Here is a 25,848-nt window from a genome sequence, read left to right on the forward strand (position 1 = left end):
TGTACACTTAACTCATTTTTAAGAGTATTATAGAAGAAAGGAAAGGGAATGGTATAGAATTTGAAGCAGACATTATATGGGTCTCACTGTATTTTTAAAAGCATATGTTAGAAATAAGACATTTGAAGCTGAAGGTGTTTTAGAAATCATCTCTTACTGCCTTCATTTTATAGAGGAGGACACTAACATTTTTGTGATTTTGATTCTCCCCCCACCCCCATTATAGTGACGCCTTTGACATACAATATGGAGTAGTGGTTATCCGCCTAAAAGAGGGTCTGGATATATCTCATCTTCAAGCACAAGGTAAGTCTTGCTTGAATAAATGTTTTACTTTAAAAATATAAATGACTATGTTAGTTCTATGTCATTCTCACAGATTTTTCAATAACTTTAACATTTACTATCTGTTTTGTGTCATGTACTTACTGTATGGCATTTGGAAGTGAGATCTTTTCAGCTCCACCATCTTTTCAGAGTTGGCACCAACCTGGATGATGGCTGGTGATTATTAATGGAGAGAATAAAATTCAGCGTAAATCATAAGTTTAAGAGAAATAAGCATGAGTTATGGTTTTAGATGGGCCAAATTTATAAAAATACATGATAAATACTATAGAGAAAAAAATGTTAATGACTGCTAAATCATCATTTTCATGTTTATGAAGGTCATACTTTTTTCACACACAGGTATATTAATAATGAAAACTGAACTTGGTAATGTCATTTTCTGTGTCTTCAGAAAAGACCCTATAAGTCATTTTTCATAACTTTTTCGTTTTGAAATGATTATAGATCCATAATAAGTAACAAAAGAAATAATAGAGAGGTCCTCTGTACCCTTCATCCATTGCTCCCAGTGGTAACATATTGAATATCTATCATTATACGTCATAACCAGGAAACTGACATTGTGACCATTTACCCACCTTATTCAGATTTCACCAGTTCTACTTAAAACTTGTGTGTGTGTGTGCTCATGAACATGTGTATAGTTCTGTGCCGTGTATCACATGCGGTTGATCCATATAACCAGCACCATAATCAAGATACAAAACTGTTCGATCGCCGCAAAAATCTCTCTTGTGCTACTCCTTTATGGCCCCACCATGCCCTTCCTCTCCCCCATCATTAACCCCTGATACCCACTAATCTCCTCTCCAACTATGTAATTTTTAAAGCATTCAAAAAAAATGTTTTTAGATGAAACTTTAAACCTAACTAAGGTATACTGATTACTTTTGCCACCTTAATAAAAACTGGGAAATTCTGTACCCTTTGATGATTTCCTGGTAGTTTAACAAATATTATAAGTTTAAGAAATTGCATACCTAATATTTCACCCTTATCAATTAATTAACTAAATCATCAAAAATAGCTAAGCCTAAATAGCTGAGAGGCACATCATGAACTTTTGTCACCTGTTTATATATTTAAACAGTTGTAATCCTCCCCCTCCTCCCACCATTTTAAGGGTATTGTGCAGTTTTGAAAGGAACGCTTTGAGGTCTTTATCCATGGAACACAAAAGTATGGCTTGCTGAAAATGCATTTTCTTACTCCGGAGTAGGCCTTGCAAAATACTGTTTCAGTTCTCTCGTGAGCTGCCAGCAATTGAGGTTTAGGGTACCTGTTAACTGCACAATTAGTTGTGTTCCCTGTCACTCTCAAAAGTATGACAATTTGACTAATCAATTACATATGTAGTTGTGTAATCCACTGTGATTGGAATCTGACTAGAACTTTAAGAAAACATTTTCATGTGTTTCAATTAGGAAAATTGTTTCGAAGGTCTTGTTATTCGTCATCAGGATTTGGACACAGGAATTTGGATCAGCACAGGATCAAGAGCACAGGCTTTGGAGTCAGATCTCCTTTGAAAATCCCAGCTTTTTCTCTTCGTACATAGCTCTGTAGCCTGGGCAAATTTGCTGACTTCCCAGCTTCAGTTTCCTCATATCTTAAAACATAATTATTGGGGTGCTTGGGCTGGCTCAGTCAGAAGAGCCTGAGACTCTTGATCTTGGGGTTATGAGTTCTAGCCCCACGTTGGGTGTAGAGATACTTAAATAAAACATTAAAATTTAAAAAACGGGATTATTTCATAGGGTTGTTGTAAAGAAATGTCTGTGAAGTTCTTAGCATAGTTGTTTCCCTTGTTATTTCTCATCATACACACAAATCAGTGATGAGGATTATCTGTCACCGATCAGTTTATGACATTTGTCTTCGTGTCGCATGTTTTCATGGTGGAAGTTAACTGTTTACTAACTACTTCTCAAAAGATACAAAATGGAGAAAGTGCTTTAAAAATGAAAAACTGGTACTCTACCCTGAGTTGATGTCCTGGTTTTGTCTCTATAGTCAGGGGTATAATTTTTCAATATTGTTTGTCATCTTACACATATGTGAACATTTGTCACATTTTACAATTTTTACATCTGTAAATGACTTTGAGAGTAGAATTTATTCACATTCTATACACTATTCTTTTGTCTGCCACACTTTTATGTTCTTTGAATCTCACTTATTACTATTTCCTCAGCACCTAATTCACATGTCTGATACTTAGCTGTGGCTCAAGATACTTGAGTGAATAGTTCTTTCAAAACAGATTATCACATTTGTTTACCTAAGAAATCATGTACTGTAAACTTACTATTTCTTCCTAAACTGTGCTGTGAACTGTTATTTAATCAGTATACCATGGTGCTTTCATTAATGGTTAAAATAAGATTTAGATAATAATTTGATTACTTTCATGTCCATAGAAGAATTATTGTCTTCACAAGAGAAATCTCCCGGTGTCAAGGATGTGGTACTAAGTATGGAGTACAGTAAAAAATCGGATTTAGATACCTCCAAGCCATCCGATGAGAAAAGTGTTACACACAAAGGTAATTTTTATTCAGACAAGAAATGTTATTAATGGTAATGTTTAATTTGGGGAGAAATGGTTTTTATTTTATAACATGTCTTATTAAGTAACCCATTCTCTCATTTGTACTGTTCATTTCTAGTAGATGAGGTAAAATGGATGGCTACAACATGATTAGCTATTTTTAAAATACTAAAGTCGATCATAGAACAGAAGCCATGCCAATTAATTATACACTACACTAATACCTGCTTGTATATTTTTATATATGCTTTAAATGAAACAATTTAATTTAAAGCCTAGGTTAAATCTGAACTTGGGAAGTAACATGGTAATTTTAGAGTAATGTGATAGAGCATAAGGTAACCCTGGAAGAAATGAAGTTGACCACAAATCTACATAATTTTTTTGTAAATCAAGATATTGAAATACCAGGGATTTTGTTTATGTGCTGACATATTTAGAATACTTTTTACATCTACTGCACCTGGAGTTGTTGAGGTAAAACCATGTAATAAAAAAATCACATGCAGTTGTATTCCTCACTCAGTCTCTGAAGGAACATGCTATTGGTGTTTGGTTACTGAACTGTTTGGCCATAATTGCACACCTACTACCCCTGGTGGCCCATGTGGTTCAGGCCACACAAAGATCTCCAAATCTCCTGAGACGCTGAGATAATTTCATCCATAAATCTGTGTCATGTTTACAAGACGGAAAGAGGGATGACTTCCAAATCTTACTCTCCCGCCCTCACTCTCCTACCTCTGTTCAGTCAGTATCTCCATCTGTCCTGGTCCCAGCTGGCACGCAACAAGAAAAATCTGCACTGTAAATCATCAAACCATATCATGCTTTTTTGATTCCTATCAAACAATTACCATTCTTTTTCTGGAATTGATCACTTTGGACAAATCCTGTCACCGTGAAATCGATCTTTCCCAGATTACGTAGAAGCACTGCTGTTACTTAATATTTCTTTGTTCCTTAGTTACATTGGCTGCTCAGAGTAGTGGTAGTTGAGGCTTTAGTTGAGACCCATTTTCCCTTTAAGTTCTTTGCTGGCTTGATTATAATTTGTTTCCTGTTTCATCTCAAAACTCTATGAAAGATGCTAAAACTGCTTTTAATGTTCCTGCATTTACTTTTAGTTTATGGTATACATGCTCTCATTTTCTCTTTTTATTTTTGTTATCATTTCCTTTTTCCTAAAACCGATCCTTTCTTTACCGAATCTGTTAGGAATTGATAGGTAAAACTATGATGGGAAAGGAAGAAGTAATAGTCATCAAGCATCTACTCTGTGCCTTTCACATTGCAGTAGGTGTTTTCTACACATTAGCTCATTACTGTGTGCCACAGCCTTGGGAAGTCATTATTTTTAGAGTAGGAACCTGGGGTGAGTACATACCTGCTCACCTTTTTATTTTGAAAGTGTCAATAGCTTTATTACCTTCAGATACCTTTAAATATCTTAGTGTAAATTATTTTTTAAGTGTCAGGATTTCCTTAACATTTTTTGAGCTCTCTGAAATAAATACACAATGTCCGCATTTATATTTATAATTGTTGTTTTTACTATCATCAAAGACAGTATCAAATATCTACTTTATAAGACTAATACATAATCCTATAAAATTAAATGTAATAATTGAAATGTTCCCTAAGAGGCATAAGAAATTAGCATTCAAAAATAGCATTAATTTTATTTTGTGTTTATTTTCTATGTAGCCAGTTATTTTCAAAATTAACATAGAAACTGTAGAAAAGTTTATATAATTTAAAGGTGTTCAGAATTAGAAACATTCTTGTGTAGTCACCGTATAATTATAGGTGTTCGGTATGTCTTTCTTGGTTACTGTGGCACACAGCATGCAAGGGGCCAGAAAGAGTGCCCTTTGAATACTTACTTTGTGCTAGGCACTGAGCTAAGGGCTTTAATGCTTGCAGCATAATGATCTGAAGAGGTATGTATTGTTCACCCTTTTACTAACAAGGAAAGTGAGGAGTTAACTAACCATTTCAAGCTGACGCAGCCAGGAGAAGCGTTAGAGGGAATCCTGGAATCCTGGGAGCCACTGGACTCCAGAGCAGTGTACTCTTCCCTGTCCGGGTCCGGAATTTTACATGCCTCAGACACCTCACATAAGCTTATCTGAAGAAGAACCTGAGATTAGCAAAACTGTTAACCCCAAGAAAATACTTAAAGATACCTAAATACAGATGGACCAGTACATGCATACAAACATATATACATGTATATATATGCTTATGTTTTATATATCAATTGATGTATATATGTATAAATAGTATTTTATATAAACCAAAAGACTCTGTCTCTGATCACATTCCTTCCTGTTTCAAGTGGTGATTAGTTTTTACAAGGACCGGATATCCATTAAACGTTTCTAAAAGTAACTTTTCAGTCATTTACCCAGTGATGCAGTGGCAGTGTTTAAAATTCATGTGTTATCTGCAGTGTCAGTTTTTAACGTCCTATTTCAATTCTATAAGCCATAGTTGAAATTCTTTTCAACTGATTTCAAGTATGAACATTTACAAGTTTAAAAATCGTGTTCCAGTTTTTGTCAGTTTTACAGGAATACAATGTAGGGGTGAGCGTTCATCAGTAGCCCTGTTGGAGGGGTCTAAAATATGTTTGCTTTTAAAACTCCTCAACACTCAGTGTAGAAGATATCTATTTTCAGTCTTCATTATTTTTCACAGACTGTCTCATCATACTATGCTCTGTTTATAAATGTGCTCTATTTACATTTTCATTATTAATATAAAGACAATTAACTTATATTTTGTGTTTTTTAAACATAATCTAGATGAGGAAGAGGATGGCAAGACTCCAACTCAACCACTGTTGAAAAAAGGCAGGCATTTTTCATCATTTTGTTTTAATCCCCTTTTTCATACTGTTAACTCTTTAATTCCAACTTTGCTATTTTCTTTTTTTACCTTAGTTTTTATTTCCATGGCAAGGTGATGCTATAGTTAATTATTGAATGCAGATTAGAAACATTATCTTTAGTCCAACTAAAAAGTATAAGTCATCCCAGGGAAAGGGAGTATATCAAAGGCAAATTATTTTAAATCATCATAGCATTTCTGAAATACTCAAACCTTGACTGTCAATACCAGTTTATTTTAAACTGCATGGTTTAGGTGCTAAACAGAGACACTGAAATGGGTCTCTTTGCCAGTGTCACTTGCATTCTTTACCATCAGGTGTACCAAGCCAAGCCCTTAATTTTGATACTAATATATTTTTCATTTCAAAAATTACAATATTTCTCACAGCCCTGCTGCGTTTGGGAGATACACAGTCATGTCCCCGGGCATGACTTTTATGAGAAGGAGATAGAGGTGAGAGTTACGGAGCAGTGTGGTTTGGCAGCCATATTATGTCATCATGCACAATCATTCGTCATGTTTGCGTGTATCATGGCAGCATGAGAAGTGAATGACAGACATCCTGCAGAAACGATCAGATTTCCTCCTATGGATTCCTGCTTTTAAAAATTTGCTGTAGGAGTCTCATAATAGTCATTTGCTTGCTCATAGAGTCAGTGCTGAGTTGTTGTTTTTTTTTTTTTTTTTTTGGTTTTTTTTTTAAGTTTTTGAGTTTTTAATTCCTGGGAATATGGGAACTTCCTTGGTATATTGCTCTTTAGATCTGCAGCACGTGGTGCCCTCCAAGGAGTTCTACCATCTTTCTGTGCCTCAGAGAAAGATGTGCGGTTATATGGCTTTAGCTTTTTGCATCACAAACCAAGGGGTCAAGTTAGGTAAAGATGAGGGTGTTCTTGCTTAGACTCAGAGGTTTCACTGTGATAATTGTTAGATTGTATTCATTCGTCTTCCACTTCCCTCTGTCTTTTATATTAATGATGGCATTTTATGTAAAATAATTTTTTGATCTTATATTAATGATGACATTTTATGTAAAATAATTTTTTCATCTTTAAATTACTGAGGAAAAAGATTACAAAAGTGATACGTTCATGGAATAGGCATAAGCCTCATTTGTCCAGTTAGCGTAAAACAACTTCTCAAAAATCTCAGTCAATTATAATATTCTTGATTGGTATTGGTATTCATGCTTCTCTTTCATTAAGAATGCTTCAAAATATTAGAAATTAGGCAAGATAATTTGGATGAGTTAAGCTGTTGTAAAGATGTATTTATCTGTGAACGTCTTTCAAAAGTACATTTAAATTATAAACCACTGAAAGCTTATGATGGATGCCATATACAACTGTCTGCATTATAAACATTTAAATATACAAGAGTTAGGAAATTATAGGAATTCAGCAAAAGAGACTTGAATATTTATCTCCCTTACATGTTATTTTTCTGCTTCATCCTTTAGAATCCAAAGGCCCTGCTGTGCCCTTAAATGTAGCTGACCAAAAGCTTCTTGAAGCTAGTACACAGTTTCAGAAAAAACAAGGAAAGAATACTATTGATGTCTGGTGGCTTTTTGATGATGGAGGTAAGGTTGTTACCGTGCTTTTTAGCAGTTTTACATGTAGTGAAGTTGTGGGACTATGAGAATAGTACTAAGAAATGACGTGTCCTCTTCATCCCTAGACCCCAAAGTTTTGTCAACATTCCCCAAAGCACCAGGATTAGTTTCAGAATCAGGTGTTGTACTTAACTGTTACCTCTTCAGTGTCCTTCACTTTGCAAGTTGCCTACTTCTTGAGCTCATGACCTTAATATTTTTTGGTTTTTGTTGTTTTTTTTTTTTAATCGACCAGTCTGAGAATGTCACTAGATTTGAAGTGCCATTTAATCTTTTGTCATAATTAGTTTACATTATGTAGGTTTTTGGTAGAACTATTACAGAAGTGACGCTATGCTCTTCTGTCTATATCTCAAGTGGGACATGATGTTTGTTTTGGCTCATGACTGGTGAAGTTAGCTTTGACCATTGAGTAAGGTGGTTTTCACTAGATTTTTAGAATGAAAAGTTACTGTTTCCCCTTTTTAATTACACATATTAGTGGATGGGGATTTACTTTTGGATTAGGTAAATATACCATCATTACTACAACTTTTACCACCATCTTTAGCGTCCTTTGATACTTTGGCCTGCTCTTATCATTGGTGTGGTGTGTTTGTGGTTGCCAAATGGTGATTTTCGAATCCTGTTATTTCTTCCTCTTAGTTGGCTTCTTACTGTAAGGAAGAGCTTTCTCTTTTTTTTCTATCTTTGTGAACTCATAGACTGTATTCAGTGTGAGATGATTTGTCATTCTCATTATTTGTTTTGATGTTCAGATCGTTTCCATATTTGGGCAGCAAGATCCTCTGTAGTCTGACTTGTGTGTCCATTTGTCATGTCCCAATCATAAGATGTTCCAGACTTACTTTTGTACTTTGCCTGTACCAGCCATTGAGTCACCTTTTACCCGAGGAACGCTGACTGCTCTTAGTGGAGAATGGTATATAGAAACAAAGATACGCTCGTTGCCACTGCAGTGTCACTGCTCCCAGGCCCTCTCAGTAGACGGGTCTCAGAAACTTACCATAGATATGTTAGTACATGTAAGTATAGATTGAACACCCATTCCAGTTTAAACACTGCAGGGTTTAATCCAGCTTCTTCCTTCTTGGAGTTCTCACTTGAGAGAGAAACCTGGCTCCCACTAGGTGCAGTGAAGATACTCCGTTCCTCAGTCCTCCTATATGTGACTAACCTCCCAGTTCCATTGGGCTTCCCTCCTTGTTCAGGCCTACCTCATGGCTTTCTGTCTGAATTATTAAGGAAGAACAGATAGAAAAATATTGTTTAATGCAGAGTTGTAGCAGACATTCTTTTAGAGAATAAATTGAATTAAAAGGTCTTAATTGAGAAATTAGCATTTCGTGAATGATGTTTTATATTTTTATGATTTAGGTTTGACCTTATTGATACCTTACCTTCTGACTACCAAGAAAAAGTGGAAAGACTGTAAGATCAGAGTGTTCATTGGTGGGAAAATAAACCGAATAGACCATGACCGGAGAGCGTAAGTGCATTTAAATGGAAGAGCATTAATCTAGCCATAGTTCACTATTACAGTATATTTGATAGTATAAAAAAGACACAGTCCAGAAAATGTCAGTCAGGTTGTCCTATACTGAAGCTGAAAATCTTGTTAAACAACTAAAACCTCATTGTCTTTAATTTAATCTTTATGTTTAAGTTGTAGATCATTTTACTGATTCCTAATATTTTTTCACATATTGACATTTTAGAAAGTCTTTGTTAAAGATTTGCAGCATTTAAATGTTAGGCATGTAAAAAATCAGTGGATGTGCCTCCAAATCACATATTCCCGTGTGAGATACATTCTGTAGACTTGAAGACAACAGAAATGAAGGATGCCGCGGTCATCCCTTGTCTTACTCCCGCTGTACTGTCCCCATTCTATTTCTGGTTGAGTGATTTGCCACATACCCCACATCTCGTCCCTGACCTTTTCAGCACACACTATACACTCTTCTCTTGAGTTCATGTTTGAAAAGTAGAGCTCTGATTATAAGATGCCTCTGCCCAAATACTTGGAATTTCCTCTCTGTTACATTCCATAGAAAGTCTGTGCTAAAATATGACAAAGCCCAAACGCTCTGTCCTGTTCTCCACACTGTGTCTTACCCCTCACTGTGGTGCGCACTGGTGCACCTGCCCTGAACACACATGCTGTCTCAGGCTTGTACCCCTCTCTGCTCTCATCTCTACTGTAAACAGCTCCTCTCATGAAACACTCCAGACTTTCAAGTCCAGCATTGTCTTCACTTTCTTTGTGACACTTGCCCTAATGTGTTTTATTTTTATACCATTGTCTCCCCATTAGTTGTTACCCTTCCTTCCTCAGTAACGGTATACTTGGTATCACTCTCTGCATTCTAGGTACTGTATTAATTTATTTTTGTATCTTAGATTTGAGTTTCATGGGCCCAGTGACACATAGCAGGCACTTAATAGATCTACACTGGAATTCAACTAAATGTCGAGTCATCTCACATAGTGAATTATGCAAGAAATACTAGAAATAATTCAAAAGTTAAACCTGGAGCGAGTCTGTTTTCTAATGTCTTAATTTAGAAAACTCTGTTTTCTTAAAAATAGAATCCCCTTGTGCTGACAGCTTTTCCTTTGTGTTTTTTTCCACTTTTTTGTTGGTGCCACCAAGGTTTCCTTGCCATCTATGCCTCTGAAAAGGTATTTCTTTACTGAAAAGTTAGAGGCTTGCTGGAGCTTCTTTTTCATGTCTGTCCCAGTCCCCCTCCCCCTCAAAAATGCTGTGAACTTGATCTGCCATTAGTTACAGCTTTTGATGGCCCCCAAAAGTCCTGTTTGGGTCTTGAGATAGGCATTCTTCCTGGATGGAAGAAGAATCGAAAAATAATTAAACTTAACAACTGTTTACTAGTTTTTGCGGAAATCCATATAGTCACCAATATAATCTGTCTAAAAAAAGTTTTAACTGAAGTACAGTTGACATATATAGTTATGTTGGTTTCAGGCGGGCAACATAGTGATTCCATATCACTTTATGTCATGCTCACCACAGGATTGCTACCATCTGTCCCTGTACAGCGCTATGAAAATACCATTGACTATATTCCCCAGGCTGTACCTTTCATCTTCGTGACTTGTTCATTCTGTAACTGAAAGCCTGTATCTGACTCCTTGTGACAAAAATTAAATTTAAAAACTAGTTGCCTTCCAAATTTCATTATTACTGTCTTTCCATTCATGATTGGATACTAAGGAACGATTCAGAGAAAGTGAAAGAATATAACGGGAGTCTCTATTCAGGGAATTTTGAGTTCTACTCAGTTGAATGTATGGTGTGAACTAACACAGATGAACTTTATTCAGCACCTGATACGGTTTTCCTATAAATGATGCTTTTCAGATACAGCGATGCAGCCTGAAATGGAATAAAAATACATAGATGCAGCTTTTATGTATCTCAATGCTTTTCATTTTTGTTTTAGGATGGCTACTTTGCTTAGTAAGTTCCGGATAGACTTCTCTGATATCATGGTCTTAGGAGATATTAATACTAAACCAAAGAAAGAAAAGTAAGTTCTTGGATAAATTACTCTGTATAGGTAACTGATTCTTTTATGGATGACCTACTCACATATTCCAGTAACAGATCATTCAACTTAAACTAATTACCTGGAGGTTTTACCTGCTGTTAGCATGTGAAGTCAACTTTTTTAAATCTGGTACTGACAGTTGGCATGCCTGTAGCTGTTACTAAAGTAAGTGTAAGGGCTTTCAGTTTTCAGGGAATTCAGTTAGTGCTTTACAAGTAATTTCTGAAAATCCTAATGCCACAGAAATTCCACATGGTTCTTTGAATTTCCACTGTTCATGCCTATATTCATTACCACCACTCACTCAATTCCTACTCCACATTATATATTACTCTTCACTGTTTTGCCTTATTAGTAAAATAGGAGAATCAAAAATTAGCCTATAATAGTTGCAATCAGAATTCTCAAGGGTCAAGGGAAAGTATACTCATGGAATAATCTACCTGAAAATGGTACCTAGAGATTGTTAGAATAATATGTATATTTATGTTACCAGGCATAATTTTAATTATTCTCAAGTAAATTGTTGAATAAATGATGAAGCTGGTTTAAAGAATTTATCTTAAATAGAAAATAATAAGGTATACTTTGTAAGCTTATAATCAGGGAAGGATTTGTTTCCTTTTATAAAACAATATATGCCGGGAACTTTGTACGAAACTTGATACTGAAAAATATTTTTCACATTCATAGGGGATTAGAGTGTTTATGTTCTTTTACTGTCTCTTATCCTGTTAAATTATCTTTGTATCTAGAGATTAATTGTGCATCTTCTTAAATGTTAAGTATCTGTGTGTTCCTCCCTTCACAGTATTCTAGTACCTTTTCTCCTACTACTGCTCCTTTCATTCAGTGGTACTTGAACTAGGAAAGGTTTTGAATATTTTGAGTAAAGGAACAACACAATTTGACGTATTGCTCAAAAGGATCATTTTAGCTACGGTGATGGAAATGTATGTAGGTTGACGGGGGGGGGGGGGCCGGCATAGGAGCAGGGAGTAGATACAGAGAGATCATTGTTAGCAGTTCAAATTACAATTCTGTTATTGTGAATATGGTTGTAAATCTCTAATCAATTTGAGAAACTAGAGATGGCTGTTTTCTGAATAAGTTGCCAAAGAGATGGTTATAATTAGGGTGTGGAAGTGAGCAGGAGAGATGGAAAACACTGACTTCTCAAATTCTAATTTAGCATTTACGATCTTAGTGTTAAGTAATTCAGATTGTGATTGTCAGTTTTTTTTAAGTATTGTAGCATTTGATGAAATGATTGAGCCGTATAGACTTCATGAAGATGACAAAGAACAAGATATTGCAGATAAAATGAAAGAAGATGAGCCATGGCGAATAACAGATAATGAGCTTGAACTTTATAAGACCAAGGTATTATTTCTCTTCTGCTTTCTTTTCATTAATCTTCCATTGATTTTTTTTAAAAATACGTTAAAATAGAAGTATCAACAACTATAATTTGTTACGGGAGGAACCACTCTTGTGAATTCAGTCTCCTCTAAGTTGCATCTGTATGTGAACAGTGTGTGTAAATCATTAGGTCTTTTTTAAACTAGGGAACAGAGACTTTTATTACACCAAAATTATTTTGGTTTCTTTTTGCTTACTTGTATATAGTTCTATGAACCACACTAGATTCCACTTTTCCAATGGCCTAGGAATGACTTTGTCTTATTTCCTTTCAGACCTATCGGCAGATAAGGTTAAATGAATTACTAAAGGAACATTCAAGTACAGCTAATATCATTGTCATGTAAGTAATGTCTATACTAAGATTTTCTTCGGTATTCATTTTATGATAATGCGATTAGGATTAATTGCCAGACCAAGTACATACGTATATATTTCCCAGTAATGATCTAGTGGTTATAGGTAGGAAAAACAAACTTTTGTTAATACACTTCAAGCATACGGAAAAATCACTTAAGGTAGGAGGAAAGAAAAGCAAAAATCTTAAGCTTATATGAATCTAAGTAATTCTTTACCACAATAGTTTATTATGGAATTTTTCCTTTCTTCTTTTTCCCACCTTTTAAAAACTCCTTGGCTTTGAGGACACTCCATCATATGTGGGGTATGAGGACCTCAAGTTAAACTTTGGACCCTGAGGTGGTGGAGGGCACCTGGCTGGCTGAGTCTGTAGAGCGTGCCTTTCTTGATCTGGGGTTGTGAATTTGAGTGTGACATTGAGGGGTGGATTGTACTGACTTAAAATAATTTTTTTTTTTTTTTTTTTTTTTCTGAGAAAGAAAGGGCACAAGTAAGCACGGGGCAGAGAGAGAAGCCCAGCTCACCTGAAACAGCACTCAAGCTCATCTGATACCAGACTTAACTCACGAACTGTGAGATCATGACCTGAGCCGAAGTCAGATGTTTAATGAATGACTGAGCCACCCAAGCACCCCTCCAAACGTTTATTTATTTTTGGGACAGAGAGAGACAGAGCATGAACGGGGGAGGGGCAGAGAGAGAGGGAGACACAGAATCGGAAACAGGCTCCAGGCTCTGAGCCATCAGCCCAGAGCCTGACGCGGGGCTCGAACTCACGGACCGCGAGATCGTGACCTGGCTGAAGTCGGACGCTTAACCGACTGCGCCACCCAGGCGCCCCCCAAGCACCCCTCCAAATCAGTTTTTTACTATTAAACTTGCCTTAGATTTTTAAAAAATCTTAAAAAAAAAAATTGTAGACCCCAGGCAGCATCCTCATTGAAATAATACCATAAAGTTACCTTGGGGGTTTAATGTAAAAAGTGGTTCCTGTCTGAATCTGCTCCCCCACACACAAACTTTACATACAGACACTCTGTCCTTGCATTGAATATAGGTGTTAATGCTCTCTAGCTTTTTTTTTTTTTTTTTTTTTTCCTCACTAAATCAGATTCGGTAGGTATTACTTGAACCTGAATTTTCTGTCATGGAGCCTGGGTCCTTCAATAGGTTTAAAAAAAAAAAAAAAGCTCAGTCCTCCAAAAACATCCCAAATGATGAAATAAAATAATACTAGAGAAATGTTGTTTTGATTAACAAAAAACAATACCCAGAAGATTTCAAGTTTTGCTGCTAATGATCACATACTGTAATGGAATATGCTAAAACAGAAGTCTAGAGAGAAACAGTTGATAAGGCAACTGGTGACTACTACCACTATCTACAAATAGGAATGAAAGACCAGACAATTGAGTGGCTCAGTCCATTGAGTGACTTCAGCTCAGGTCATGATCTCATGGTTCGTGGGTTCGGGCCCTGTGTTGGGCTCACTGCTGTCAGTCAGGATCCTGCTTCAACTCCTCTGTCCCCTTCTCTCACTGTCCCTCCCCTACTCGCACTTTCTCTCTCAAAAATAAACACTAAGAAAATAAATGAAAGCCCAGAGAAATAAGTTGAAAATTAATACATAGAATTAATTATGTTTCAGTTTTGTTTATCCATGTGTAGTTTCTGCTTTCACAATTCAGATAGAAACAGCCCTTTCTCCTAAAAGAATTCTGTCCTTAATGAAGAAGGGAAAATGTGAAGTTTAGCGTTAGATATAAAATGTGCTACAGTTGATAGAAATACTTATTTCTATTCTTACGGATAAATTTTAAAAATCTTTTGTTCAGACATGTGAAAGGGAGAATAGTGATCTATGAGTATAGTCATTGTCACGCTATGTTCAGAATTTGCCACGCTCAAAACAATGTGTAACTAACCAAAGTAATTTTTAGTTACTATTACTAGGGACTCCATATATAATCTTTATTACATTTTCTATTTTCAACTTAAATGCATTGCCTAATTTCCTTTCTCTTTTTGATACCAGGAGTCTCCCAGTTGCTAGGAAAGGTGCTGTGTCAAGTGCTCTCTATATGGCCTGGTTAGAAGCTCTATCAAAGGACCTACCACCAATTCTCCTAGTCCGTGGGAATCATCAGAGTGTCCTTACCTTCTATTCTTAAGTGTTCCGACACAGTGGACAGCCTTCCAGATGGTACTTGAGTGCCCAGTGGAGTAACTGAAATCTTCAATGACACATTAACATCACAATGGCGAACTGTGACTTTTCTTTCACTATTTCATTAATTTGAAAGCACACAGGGAAGTTGCTCCATTGATCCGTGTATGGAGACTTCAGTTTTAGTCAAGTCTGTATTTCAATCTGAATGAATGATGATGATTCCTTGTTGCTGGACTGAAGCTCATGAGAGTAAAGTTTTCCTTTGCTACTTGAATAGCAATAAAAGTGTGTTATTTTTTGATTAATGAGAGGAGTACAAAAAGCCTTTAGCCTTGAGGTGCCTTCTGAAATTAACCAAATTTCATCCATATATCCTCTTTTATAAATTTATAGAATGTCAAATTTTGCTGTCAGCTGTTATTTTTATTTCTAGTCTCTTCCACCGTGAAATGAAATGGACACTGCTTTTCTTCTTCCATTGACCAATTAGCGTTGAGTACTGTATGTTTTCTATTACTTTTTTAAAGGTATCTGTTAGATACTAAAGATGAGAATTAGGGCAAGTTAATGAAAAATGCAAAAAAAAAAATAATAACCCAAAAGTGACCCCAAAGGTTAGGTTTCTGTGGGTTTATATAAAATGTAGATCTAGGAAAAAAAGACCCAATAAACCTTTCTTTGTTTTGTTTTTTTTAATCTCTAATTGGCTATTTGTATTTTTATTTGAAATCTTAGGGACGATTGAAGATTTATCCAGTACTTCTATATACCATGCTGAAAAATCTCCTGTTGTCATTCTTCAGACCAAAGTCCTCAAAATCATTTGTATCTATTAGAAGGGAGATCTGTCCTAATTTATAGTTTTCCTCAAATCTTGAGGGACTTTTAAGAAATGCTAAAAGACTTTCCTCGAGGAAAATTAGATAAAATAATGTCATCAAATAGACTATTTCAGTAAACAATATGTGGAATCCCACTGTACCATCATTTATAAATCATTAAAATATTTAATGTTTCATCAAATGGTTAAATGGACCACTGGTTTCTTAATGAAATGTTTTTAGGCTTAATTCATTCAATTGTCAAGTATACTTAGTCTTAATTAATACACTCAGGTTTGAACAGATTATTCTGAACATTTAAATTTAATCCATTCTTAATACTTTAAAACTTTTGTGTTAAGAAAAACTGCCAGTTTGTGCTTTTGGAATGTCTGTTTTGACATCATAGTCTACTAGTACAATTTTGACAGTGCGTACGCACTGTTACTAAAAGCTTTATATACAATTATCAATGTGAAGTTTTTCATTTTTTATTCAAGGAAGGATTTCCTAAAAACATTTCAAGGGATAGATGTCTGCATATATGTATGTGTGTATGCATACATATATGCATACGCAGATGCATATGTGTATATAATGACGTTTATGTTGCTGGTGTTTTTGCATTTTAAAGTGATCCAAGATTCATTAGATTAAAATTTTTTTGTTTTGGTAAACATAAGTTCAAAATGAGATTGAAAGGTAACAGGTTTCCTGGAGAACAAAGGTGATCATTGGAAGGGCATGTAACTTCACACAGTTACTGTTCAGTTAGAAAATGGAGAACACGTCCGCTACAGTACTGTTCAGTGAGTTCATTGGCATAAGTCTCCGTGGTGAAGAATGTATGCAGGTTTTCATGAATCTTGATAGAAATCTATAAAATTACTACTGTTGTCAATAGTGCAGTCTTTTTGCTGCGTGAGCATAAACTAAATGAATAGAAAAGTGGAGATCTGATGATAATTTTGAATTCAGAATGTTAAAATGAAGTAATTGTTTTTCCAAATTTTTTTCCCTACATTATAACTCACAGCATTGTTCCATTTTATTGCAGGTTTTGTAGTGTTTTGGGGGAAAGACAGTAGAAGTGTCATATTATTCAGTAAACAATATTGTGTTTGAACTTTTTAAATGGATAATAGGGCATGAATTGAGTGCTGCTATCTTGAAATGTGCACAGGTACACTTACTTTTTTTTTTTTTTTTTTTTGGAATTTTTCCCATTCAGGAAACCATCATTGTGATCTGTACTGCAGGAACCAAATGTCATGCATCATACATATGTGTATAAAGTACATAAAATATATCTAAATATGCATAATGGGGGGAGGGTAATATTGTCTGTGAAATAATGTAAGAAGCTTTTCACTTAAAAAAAAAAATGCATTACTTTCACTTAACACTAGACACCAGGTCAAAATTTTCAAGGTTGTTGTAGTACTCTAATAAATTTCAACAATTCTTAGAGATGCTAGCTAGTGTTGAAGCTATTCTACTCTGTTTTATTTATGCTGAATTTGATTATTTTAATGCCATTTTTTTTTTAGTTCTAATCATTGGTGATAACTTGGAAATAAATATGCAATGGCATTGGACAGTTCATTATTTCTATAGGTAAATACCGGGTTTAGAGAGAATGGTGGTGTTAAGCTGATTATTAAGGGTTAATTAAATCAAATATTTATTTGTTACATTATTTCATTTGTACTTTAGGTTTCCTTTTACATTCTTTTTATATGCTTTCTGACGTTACATATTTTTAAAGACTATGGAAATAATTTAAAGATTTGAGCTCTGGTGGATGTTGATCTACTAAGTTTGAAAATGTAATATTTTGATAATACTGTACTATAACTGTCACACACCTGCTTTTCTAACGTTTTAATGTGGAATATTGCAGTTGCTGCTTGTACAGAGGTTACTGCAATAAAGGAAGTGGATTCATTAAAACTACTTAATGTCTACTCTTCTATTTTATCTGTTTTGGAAATCTTTGTCAACTTTGTGATATACCCTCATTTATAGGACTGTTATTTCACAATATCAGAGTTTTTTAGTGGCTTTTACTGTAATATTCATGCCCTGGAAACGTTGTTTGAAATTGTTTGCTATCCCTGGGCCTTTGTCCCTAAGCTTCATAGTCCCTGCCTTTTCTTCGGAAGACTTTTGGCTAAGCTGATTAGCGATTCTATAAAACATTTTCACTTTCTTATTTGAACATTATAGTAAGCATGTCATATATGCAGGACGGTTAAGTTATCTCTGTTTTACTCTTGAGAAAGCAACTTGGTGCAATGTAGGGAGTTTCCTGAGGTCATGTGGCAAATAAGTGAAGAATGTTGGCCGAGAGCCCAGATCTTTCGTCTCCTGGGGTATCTCTATTACGCGTTCATTGCTGCCTGATCCATAACTAAGAGGTCTGGGATAGACTGGCTATTTCCAAACTGCTCGTCCATGTCTGCCAGCAAATGTGTGTTCAGGTAATGCAATTAAAGTTAGAAATACAGAGTGGCTACAGGCTGGCTAATACATCTGAAGCCAAATAGAGGTGTCCACTGCATGATCTTTACTTCTTGCTTATTGTCCAGTAGTCTGCTATTCAGGGTCCTTATTTCTTTGGGGACTTAAAAGGGGGTTCAGAGGCAACTATGAACTATGAATGTGGCATTTCCCTGTATCATAGTATCCAAAGGTTTTCCAAGCGGGGATGCCATTCATCTTTGAGCCAGCAGGTATTTTTTGTTCATTCACTGGGAAGAAAAGATAAATGCATGTGATACAATTCTGTCTTTATGGACCAATAGGATGTGTGTAGGTACAGAACCAATAGGTGATAGTTTAATGTTGAACTCTTGGAGGAAAGATGGCACAAGTCCTGGGACATGCTCATCAGGAAGTACTGTTTAGCTAGTTGAGAGAGTAGATACACATAATGTGTTGGTGGGTTAACCAACTGGACATACATACTTTGTAGACTCCTAAAATACCTAAAGATCTAAGTCTTGTTGCTCTCCATGGAATCCGGAAGCAGGGGTCAATCTTCAGATTGACCTATCTTCAGATAGGCTATTAAATGGTAGTATTAAGAACTTCAGCCCAGTTTTTCCTCTTGAATCTTCCAATGAATTTTGTGTTATGGCTAGAAAGCACTGTTTTAGGGGAAACGTGAAGGCCTCCGAATTTGTCACCTCCTGTTGTGCAGCCTTAGTGTTCACTATACTCACAGATGAGGAACTCATTCCCCAAAACGGTAGTGTCTTGTCCACACATATCCTCTGTTCCACTCTTCTCGGATACGGAAACAAATTACCAAGATGTTCTGACCACAGCTGCAAAGGAAAATATATTGTACGTTTTTGATCCACAGAATAAGATCGGTGATCTGTGGATACTGAATACAAACATAGAGACCTGACTCAATACTTGCCAGAATTTGATTAGATAACTGCTGAAGCTTTTGGGGTAGCGGGGAGAGAAACATGCAGATTTTGTCCAGGCTAAAGAAGGGAAAGCACCTGACAGGGTCATTTTATGTCTTCTATCTCTAATAACAGGTAAAAAAGTCTTAAAATTGTGCAGGCAGTGTTTTTGATAAACATACGGTACACAAAAAAGGCATCTAACAACTACTCCTGCGAGAGACTATTTTACTTGCTCTTTTACAAATACATTTAGCCCCCATCAAGCCATTTTTGAAAGAGGTAGTCACAATTTGAAAAGGGAGCTGTAGTTCATCTGAATGACAAGCCACGGGTTATTTTTCTTTGAAGTCCACAACATTTTTGCTTAAGTGTAGACAACTCTTGAGTTGTCTTAAGAACTTGAGTTCCTAAGAAACTTCACTAGTTAAGCAATTGAAGGGGCGCTTGAGTGGTTCAGTCAGTGAAGCATCCGACTCTTGATTTTGGCTTAGGTCATGATCTCACCTTTGTGAGATCCAGCCCCATTGTCAGATAGTGCACTAAACTTGGAGCCTGCTTAAGATTCTCTCCCTCTCCCTCTGCCCCTCCCTTGCGCACTCTCAAAAAAAAATTTTTTTTTAGAAGATGATAGGGACAATTTGGGAAAGGGGGTGGGGGAGGGTAAAAAGGTAAGCTCCAAGAAAGATTCGAGGATTGTGAAAGATAGACCGCTTTATGGCTAAGTCTTTCACTCCTGTTTCCTTCCAGGAAACAGTAGATTGTGAAGAATGGAATTTTTTTCACCGAATTTTAAAATCTATTGATCATAATCAGCATCTATTAACTACATGGTACCAACCTCTGAGATACACCCTACATCCTTCAGGTAGCCTGTCTATGACTTTCCCACCAGTAAAGATAATCCTTTGTTTACTGTCTATGCACCTGTGAGTTCAGCATTATTGACATAAATTTTCCAAGTGGGCTTTTTTCAGAAAATTGATAGTCAGGAAGCACAGGTGTATTATGTATTAAAACACTAGAACAGTGGTGTGCTTCAGAATCGGCTGCAGAGTTTGTTAAAACCTCCTTCACTTCTGCCAGATCTCTGTTCTGAGTGAAATTCCTCCCTTCACTTATGCTGCTTCTCAGCATAACCCTCCCTTTATGACTGCCTTTGTCCTTTACACATGCCCTATCGCATTTCTTTCAAAAGGTACACGTATTTCCATCTCCCCTAACTTCAGCTATGAATTCAAATAATGACCTCCCTTTGAAATTCCTTACCTTTTTTCCTTTTATATTAATTAGATCTTCATCAGTGGCAGGAATAGAACCCAAAGAAGGCAACCAGGAAAAGGAAGTCCAGGAAGACACCTGAGTTCAGGGACTCCATGTAAGCAGAGACTCAGAACAATGTCCTTAGGGCTCTGTCTCTATCTTCCCTTCTCTCCGGTCTGCCTCTCTAGGTTTGACTTGAGTCTTCAGGTAGATGGTCACCATGTAGGGCGTCCACTGACTTCTAGAAAAAAAAGAAAGAAAAAACAATCCACGTAGTTTGGCAACAACTGAAGTAGAAAGATGATATGTTAGCAGCAAGAAGAACCTCATGGATGTCAGGGGCCTTACCCTCTCCCTTGGGTTTGCCTTTAGAGTCTAGGGTTTACGTGGCCCAGATATTGAGAGGAAGGGCATTGGATGTTCATTCCACCAGGGCTGGCTGTTCCAGGTGCTGGGCTGACCAGGCTCCAGCAGTTGATTCAAAGGTGGACAGCCCTTGGGGCGCCTGGGTGGCTCAGTCGGTTGAGTGTCCGACTTCAGCTCAGGTCACGATCACGCAGCTCGTGAGTTCGAGCCCCGCGTCAGGCTCTCTGCTGACGCTCAGAGCCTGGAGCCTGCCTCAGATTCTGTGTCTCCCTCTCTCTCTGCCCCTAACGCACTCAGATTCTGTCTCTGTCTCTCTCAAAAGTAAAAAATAAACATTAAAAAAAAAAAAAAAGGTGGAGAGCGCTGCAGGCCCAGCCTAGGCTACCAACACCTCTGCTAGGTTCCCAAAGTTCTGCAGCTAACTGCTTCGTAACTATTTCCTCCTCACTTTCTACCCCAGCCCAACAGTTACACAGCTATCCCAACTCAAAGTATGTGTTCAGAGAGTACTTGGCAGAGCATTCCTGAACTCCTTGTCCATGGGAACTCCATTTCTGGCACCTCTTTTCTCTCCTTAGGGTAGTGTCTCTCTGGAACTTGTGCCCACACCACGGGGCAGGCTCTCCCTAGCCCTGGAACAAGAACCAGCTTTTCTTTCTCTTCCCCTTTACTTGGCAATGAAATCTTCATGGCCCACAGGAAAATGCAGAAATGCTCAGCTAAATAGGCTCCAGATCACAGAAGCGTCTCCTTTTCCTACATCTAGAAATGCAATAACCAATTAGAAATGCAGTAGAAGAGTCTTCCCTCATCAAAATAGGCAGAGTATACTTTTTCTGAAACAACTGAAAATGACCTGGTTAATTTTCCCTCTTATGTTGCATTAAATTCTCAACAGCTCACCTTATTACGAGTACCAAGATCAACAAATCCAAGAAGCATGGTGCAGGATTAACTCCTCTTTGGGAAGATATTCATTAGTCCCCAGACTAAAGTGGGAGAGAGGAAATTTAAGATCTTTGGGAGAAAAACATTAATAGGATTGTGTGACGGGTCATCCTGTGTGCTGAGCAAGAAGATGGAGTTACTCAGGTTGTCTTAATGGGTTGAGGATTGTCTTCTTACTCCTTATTCGGGAAAGATGGGGGAGAAAAGAGGACTCCTATCAATGGAATACCCACAGGGTAGAGTTGAGGAGCAACCTTTAGAGGGGCTGTGATCACAGTGAAGAGGAGTGTCAGGACAGACACCTGGGTCAGCCTCTCTGGAAAGTCTCCCCCCCCCTTCTATTCCCCCTTAGGGGGGGGGGGCCTTCTCGTACCTTTTTACTCCTTAACTTCTCTGAACAAACATGGTCGCCTGTAATAAACAGAAAAGCATACTCCTTCACAGAACTTTACTGACTTTCTTCCAGGTAGCTTTTTAAAAGTTAAAGAGATTACAGTATGTAGCTGGCTCAGTCAGTAGAGCGTGCAACTCTTAATCTTGGGGTCGTGAGTTCAAGCCCCGAAGTTCAGGAGATAGCTCTCATTTATCAGTTATTCTAGTACAAGTTCATCCACCAGAAAATAGCTCTCTGTGCAACCTGAGCTCAGTGTGTAGCTTTCAGCCATGGAGCTAATTTTGTGCCATGGTTTCACAAATAGAAGAGCTACTTTGACATTTGAAATACTTAAGCCTGTTAGAGATACGACATGACTTGTCCTTTATCTACAGGCTGCTATTTGCAAGAGAGGTGTATCTTTTGGAAATTAATGAATATCTCCATAGATTGATATCTCATATTGTACTTACAGGATTATGAGAAAAAAAATTCCATGTGATTTAGGTCATTTCTAATGAGAGGGAGAATTAAAACATAAAGCATTTCTTCTGTGCATTTGTGTCTTCAGCCGTGACACCTGAGAAAGTTAATGGAAATGGTAAATACATCCAAAAAGTGTGTCTCTTCCAGGAAACAAACAAATCCAATCAAGAAAGGAGAAAAAAATGTAAAAAAGGAAAAGAATATATTAAGTATATAAATTTTGAAATGATAAAATCATGCTCTCCTTATTGCTAAAAAATTAAATGCATAGTAATTGGCACTAATGAAGGATTAATAAAATCAACACAGCAAGAAGTAGAAAACTTAAGTAAACAACAAACAACAACCTTTGAATGAACTGAGTGAACATCACTTAAGTGCTGTGTCCAGAGAAGCTTTTGGTCCCAATGATTTTATTGTTAAATTATTTCATTGGTTCAATAACTAATTGTCAGGGCATCCAGACCCCAATCTCTTATGTTTAATTCATATTCTAAATACCTCCTCCCACACACACACCTTTTCCCAAACCTGCTTAACTTCCGGATTTCGCTGCCAAATTCCCTTTACAGGCCTCCACTGGTTCTCTGGGGCCATCCCATTGTTATTTGATTTCCCAATCAGACTGTGTAACTTCCTTAATACTTTCATATCTCCAGTGGCTTATCTTAGTTGTGGGCAGTGGAGGTTTCACTACAGGATTTTTAAATGAATGAATGAATGAACATACCAATTATTTATGTTTTTTTCTTTTCTTTTCTTTTTTTTTCTTTTCCAATTATTTAAAGGGGAAGGCTGCCGGGGCCCCTGGACAGCTCAGTCGCTTAAGCATCTGACTTGACCTTAAGTCATGATCTCATGGTTTGTGAGTTCCGACCCCTGCGTTGGGCTCTGTGCTGACAGCTCAGAGCCTGGAGCCTGCTTCAGATTCTGTTTCTCTCTCTCTCTCTCCCTCTCTCTTTCTCTCAAAAATAAACAAACATTAAAAAAATTTTTTTAGTTAAAAAAGTAAAGGGAAAGGCTGCTGATGACAGGGAAGTGGATGAGTGGAATGAAGGCACACAGCCTTAATAGGAATAGAGCTTTTGGAAATGGGTGAGTTGGACAGGGGCTCTCTAGTCCTAACAACCACACACTATCAGGATTTGCCTGCTGTGAGATGTTCCACATGTGCTTGAATTCTTGAGGCCTACTTAGAATGCAACTACTATTGTCATTTGTTAACTTATTTTGTGTCCTTCATGCTAATCATTACGATATCCTTATTTGAAGAAAGGGTCATTTAATAAGTGATTATTGATTCAGCGAATACATATTGATGGTTATATCCTCAATACTTAACAAGTGCCTGGCATGAGGTAAGTGGTCAGTAAATATAGAGAGAGTAAATGGATAGAATCAACTGGTTTAAAAATAGGGCCTGGTTTTCCACTATATATGTCAGTGACTTGTATAAAAGGTAACAATCACCCCCCTCACTTGTTCCAGTTAAGAAAGTAAGTGCGGACTGGTGGAGCACTGGCCTGGTCAATGGCACTAGGATGATGCCCTTTCTTACTCCACCGGCACTTCCTCTTTCTGCTCTTGGGCTACTGGACCATCTCCATTTATAAGTGACCTATAAAGGGGCACCGGGGTGGCTCAGTCAGTTAAGGATCCAACTCTTGATTTCCACTCAGGCTATGATCTCATGGTTCCTGAGATAGATCCTGGTGATGGGCTCTGTGCCGACAGAGCGGAGCCTGCTTAGGATTCTCTCTCCGTCTCTCTCTCCTCTCTCCCTTGTTTAAGCTCTTTATCTCTCGCTTTGAAAATAAATAAAATAAACTTAAAAAAGTAAGCGACCTATAAAGACAAATAATTAATATCACAAATACTTCTAGAATTACTCCAGCCCAAGTACAGTGCCAGAGACATAAAAAGGAAGAAGACAGTGTCCCTGTCCTTGAGCAATTCACAGATGCCTGTTGTAAATGAGTAACTGGAAAGCAATGCCAAAATCCAAGAACAGCGAAGTGGATTTTTTTTAATGCTCTAGAAAAACACTTGTTGGAATAAAAGGTCAGAACTATTGGCTATTATGGGACTTAAAAGTTACACATCCGTACCTTTTCTGTCTAGAGTCCATGAGCTGAATGCAAAGAAACGCATGGGGGATGAATGCCTAAGGTGAAGGCATTCACAGTAACAGCTGGCAATTTTTCCATTTGTTATCTCATTTAATCCTCAAATCTCCAATAAGCTAGTTTCTATTATTATCCTCATTTTACATTAGAGACAGAGGCTTCCAGATCTTAAACGACGTCGCTGCCAAGGACCCTATTTAGAGCTCAGAGAAAAAATAGGTGCCGTATGCTGCTACGTGACATAAGACCAGGAAGCCCTGAGCCTGGGAAGCCATCACCTGGAGAAGAAGACAGGTGCTGGCCTTCAGGAGGGGCTTTCATTTTCCCAACAAGGAAGCCCAAATCATTTCCCAGGCTGAGGCTTAGGGAGGTGAGCATGACCTTGGGACCCTTGCTGCGCGGCCCATGGGGAGAGTTGGCAGAGATCGGTGCGGTGCATGAGCTTGGTGGAGAAAAAGAGAAGGACCCGCAAGGGAGCTGAAGAGAAGGAAGCAAGGAGGCAGAAAGTGGGGGAGGGGAAGAGAATCTGGGGAGACAGCTGGGGAGACGTGGGGGATGGGGGAGGAGACAAACCGGAAAAGTGGGAAGAGCTGGGGGAGGGATCCGGGAGAGGGAAGCTGAAGAGGGCAAAGCGGAAGGGCAGCTGGTGGGCGGGGGAATCAGCCCAAGGGATGAACTGGGGAGGAGAAGTGGGGCTGGGGAGCTGGGCGACGGGCGCCCTCCCTCAAGCCGTCTTTCAAAGGCCCCCTCCCACACGACGTGAGCCCTGAAGCAGGTGCCACAGGGAAGGTGGGTGGGGAGCGGTGGGGCTAGTGTGCAAAGCCCAAGTCCGGGAGGAAAGGGAGCCAGTGTTTAGCTTGGTGTCTAAGTGTTTACTTAAGGAATTAGTCACCTGCTGGGCCAAGTCCAGCCACCCGCTGTTATCTTAAATGCCCTTTAAAGGCTCCTCGGTGGCTTTTGTTCTTGGAGGATTACTGAACATTTGGGTCTCACAGGTGTCCTTTGTTCTGAGAAAACTTTGCCGGGAAAGTCGGAATGGAGGCAAATCCGTGTTTGTTAAATTTCCAGTGTTTTGAGAGGTCCCTTTCTGAGACAGGGGAC

General features: G+C 37.7%; 1 protein-coding gene across 3 annotated transcripts in view; it reads left to right on the top strand.

Annotated features, from left to right (window-relative positions):
* The window catches only part of SLC12A2 (solute carrier family 12 member 2), a 109,076-nt gene extending 91,357 nt beyond the window's left edge, over positions 1 to 17,719 (top strand). The window contains exons 19-27 of one of the 3 annotated variants that reach the window (XM_040444378.1): positions 227 to 306; positions 2,772 to 2,897; positions 5,713 to 5,760; positions 7,260 to 7,382; positions 8,793 to 8,904; positions 10,883 to 10,969; positions 12,238 to 12,373; positions 12,688 to 12,755; positions 14,808 to 17,719. In XM_040444378.1, coding sequence (XP_040300312.1) covers positions 227 to 306; positions 2,772 to 2,897; positions 5,713 to 5,760; positions 7,260 to 7,382; positions 8,793 to 8,904; positions 10,883 to 10,969; positions 12,238 to 12,373; positions 12,688 to 12,755; positions 14,808 to 14,943 — 916 coding nt within the window. In that variant the 3' untranslated portion in view covers positions 14,944 to 17,719. Of the gene's footprint in view, positions 1 to 226; positions 307 to 2,771; positions 2,898 to 5,712; positions 5,761 to 6,187; positions 6,254 to 7,259; positions 7,383 to 8,792; positions 8,905 to 10,882; positions 10,970 to 12,237; positions 12,374 to 12,687; positions 12,756 to 14,807 lie in introns of those variants that run through there. The other 2 variants (XM_040444379.1, XM_040444380.1) reach the window with 2 other exon arrangements.
* The last annotated feature ends 8,129 nt before the right edge of the window (positions 17,720 to 25,848 follow it).

The sequence above is a fragment of the Herpailurus yagouaroundi genome, unplaced genomic scaffold, assembly GCF_014898765.1.
Source record: "Herpailurus yagouaroundi ecotype Mexico unplaced genomic scaffold, PumYag 192, whole genome shotgun sequence".
Classification (NCBI taxonomy): Eukaryota; Metazoa; Chordata; class Mammalia; order Carnivora; family Felidae; genus Herpailurus; species Herpailurus yagouaroundi.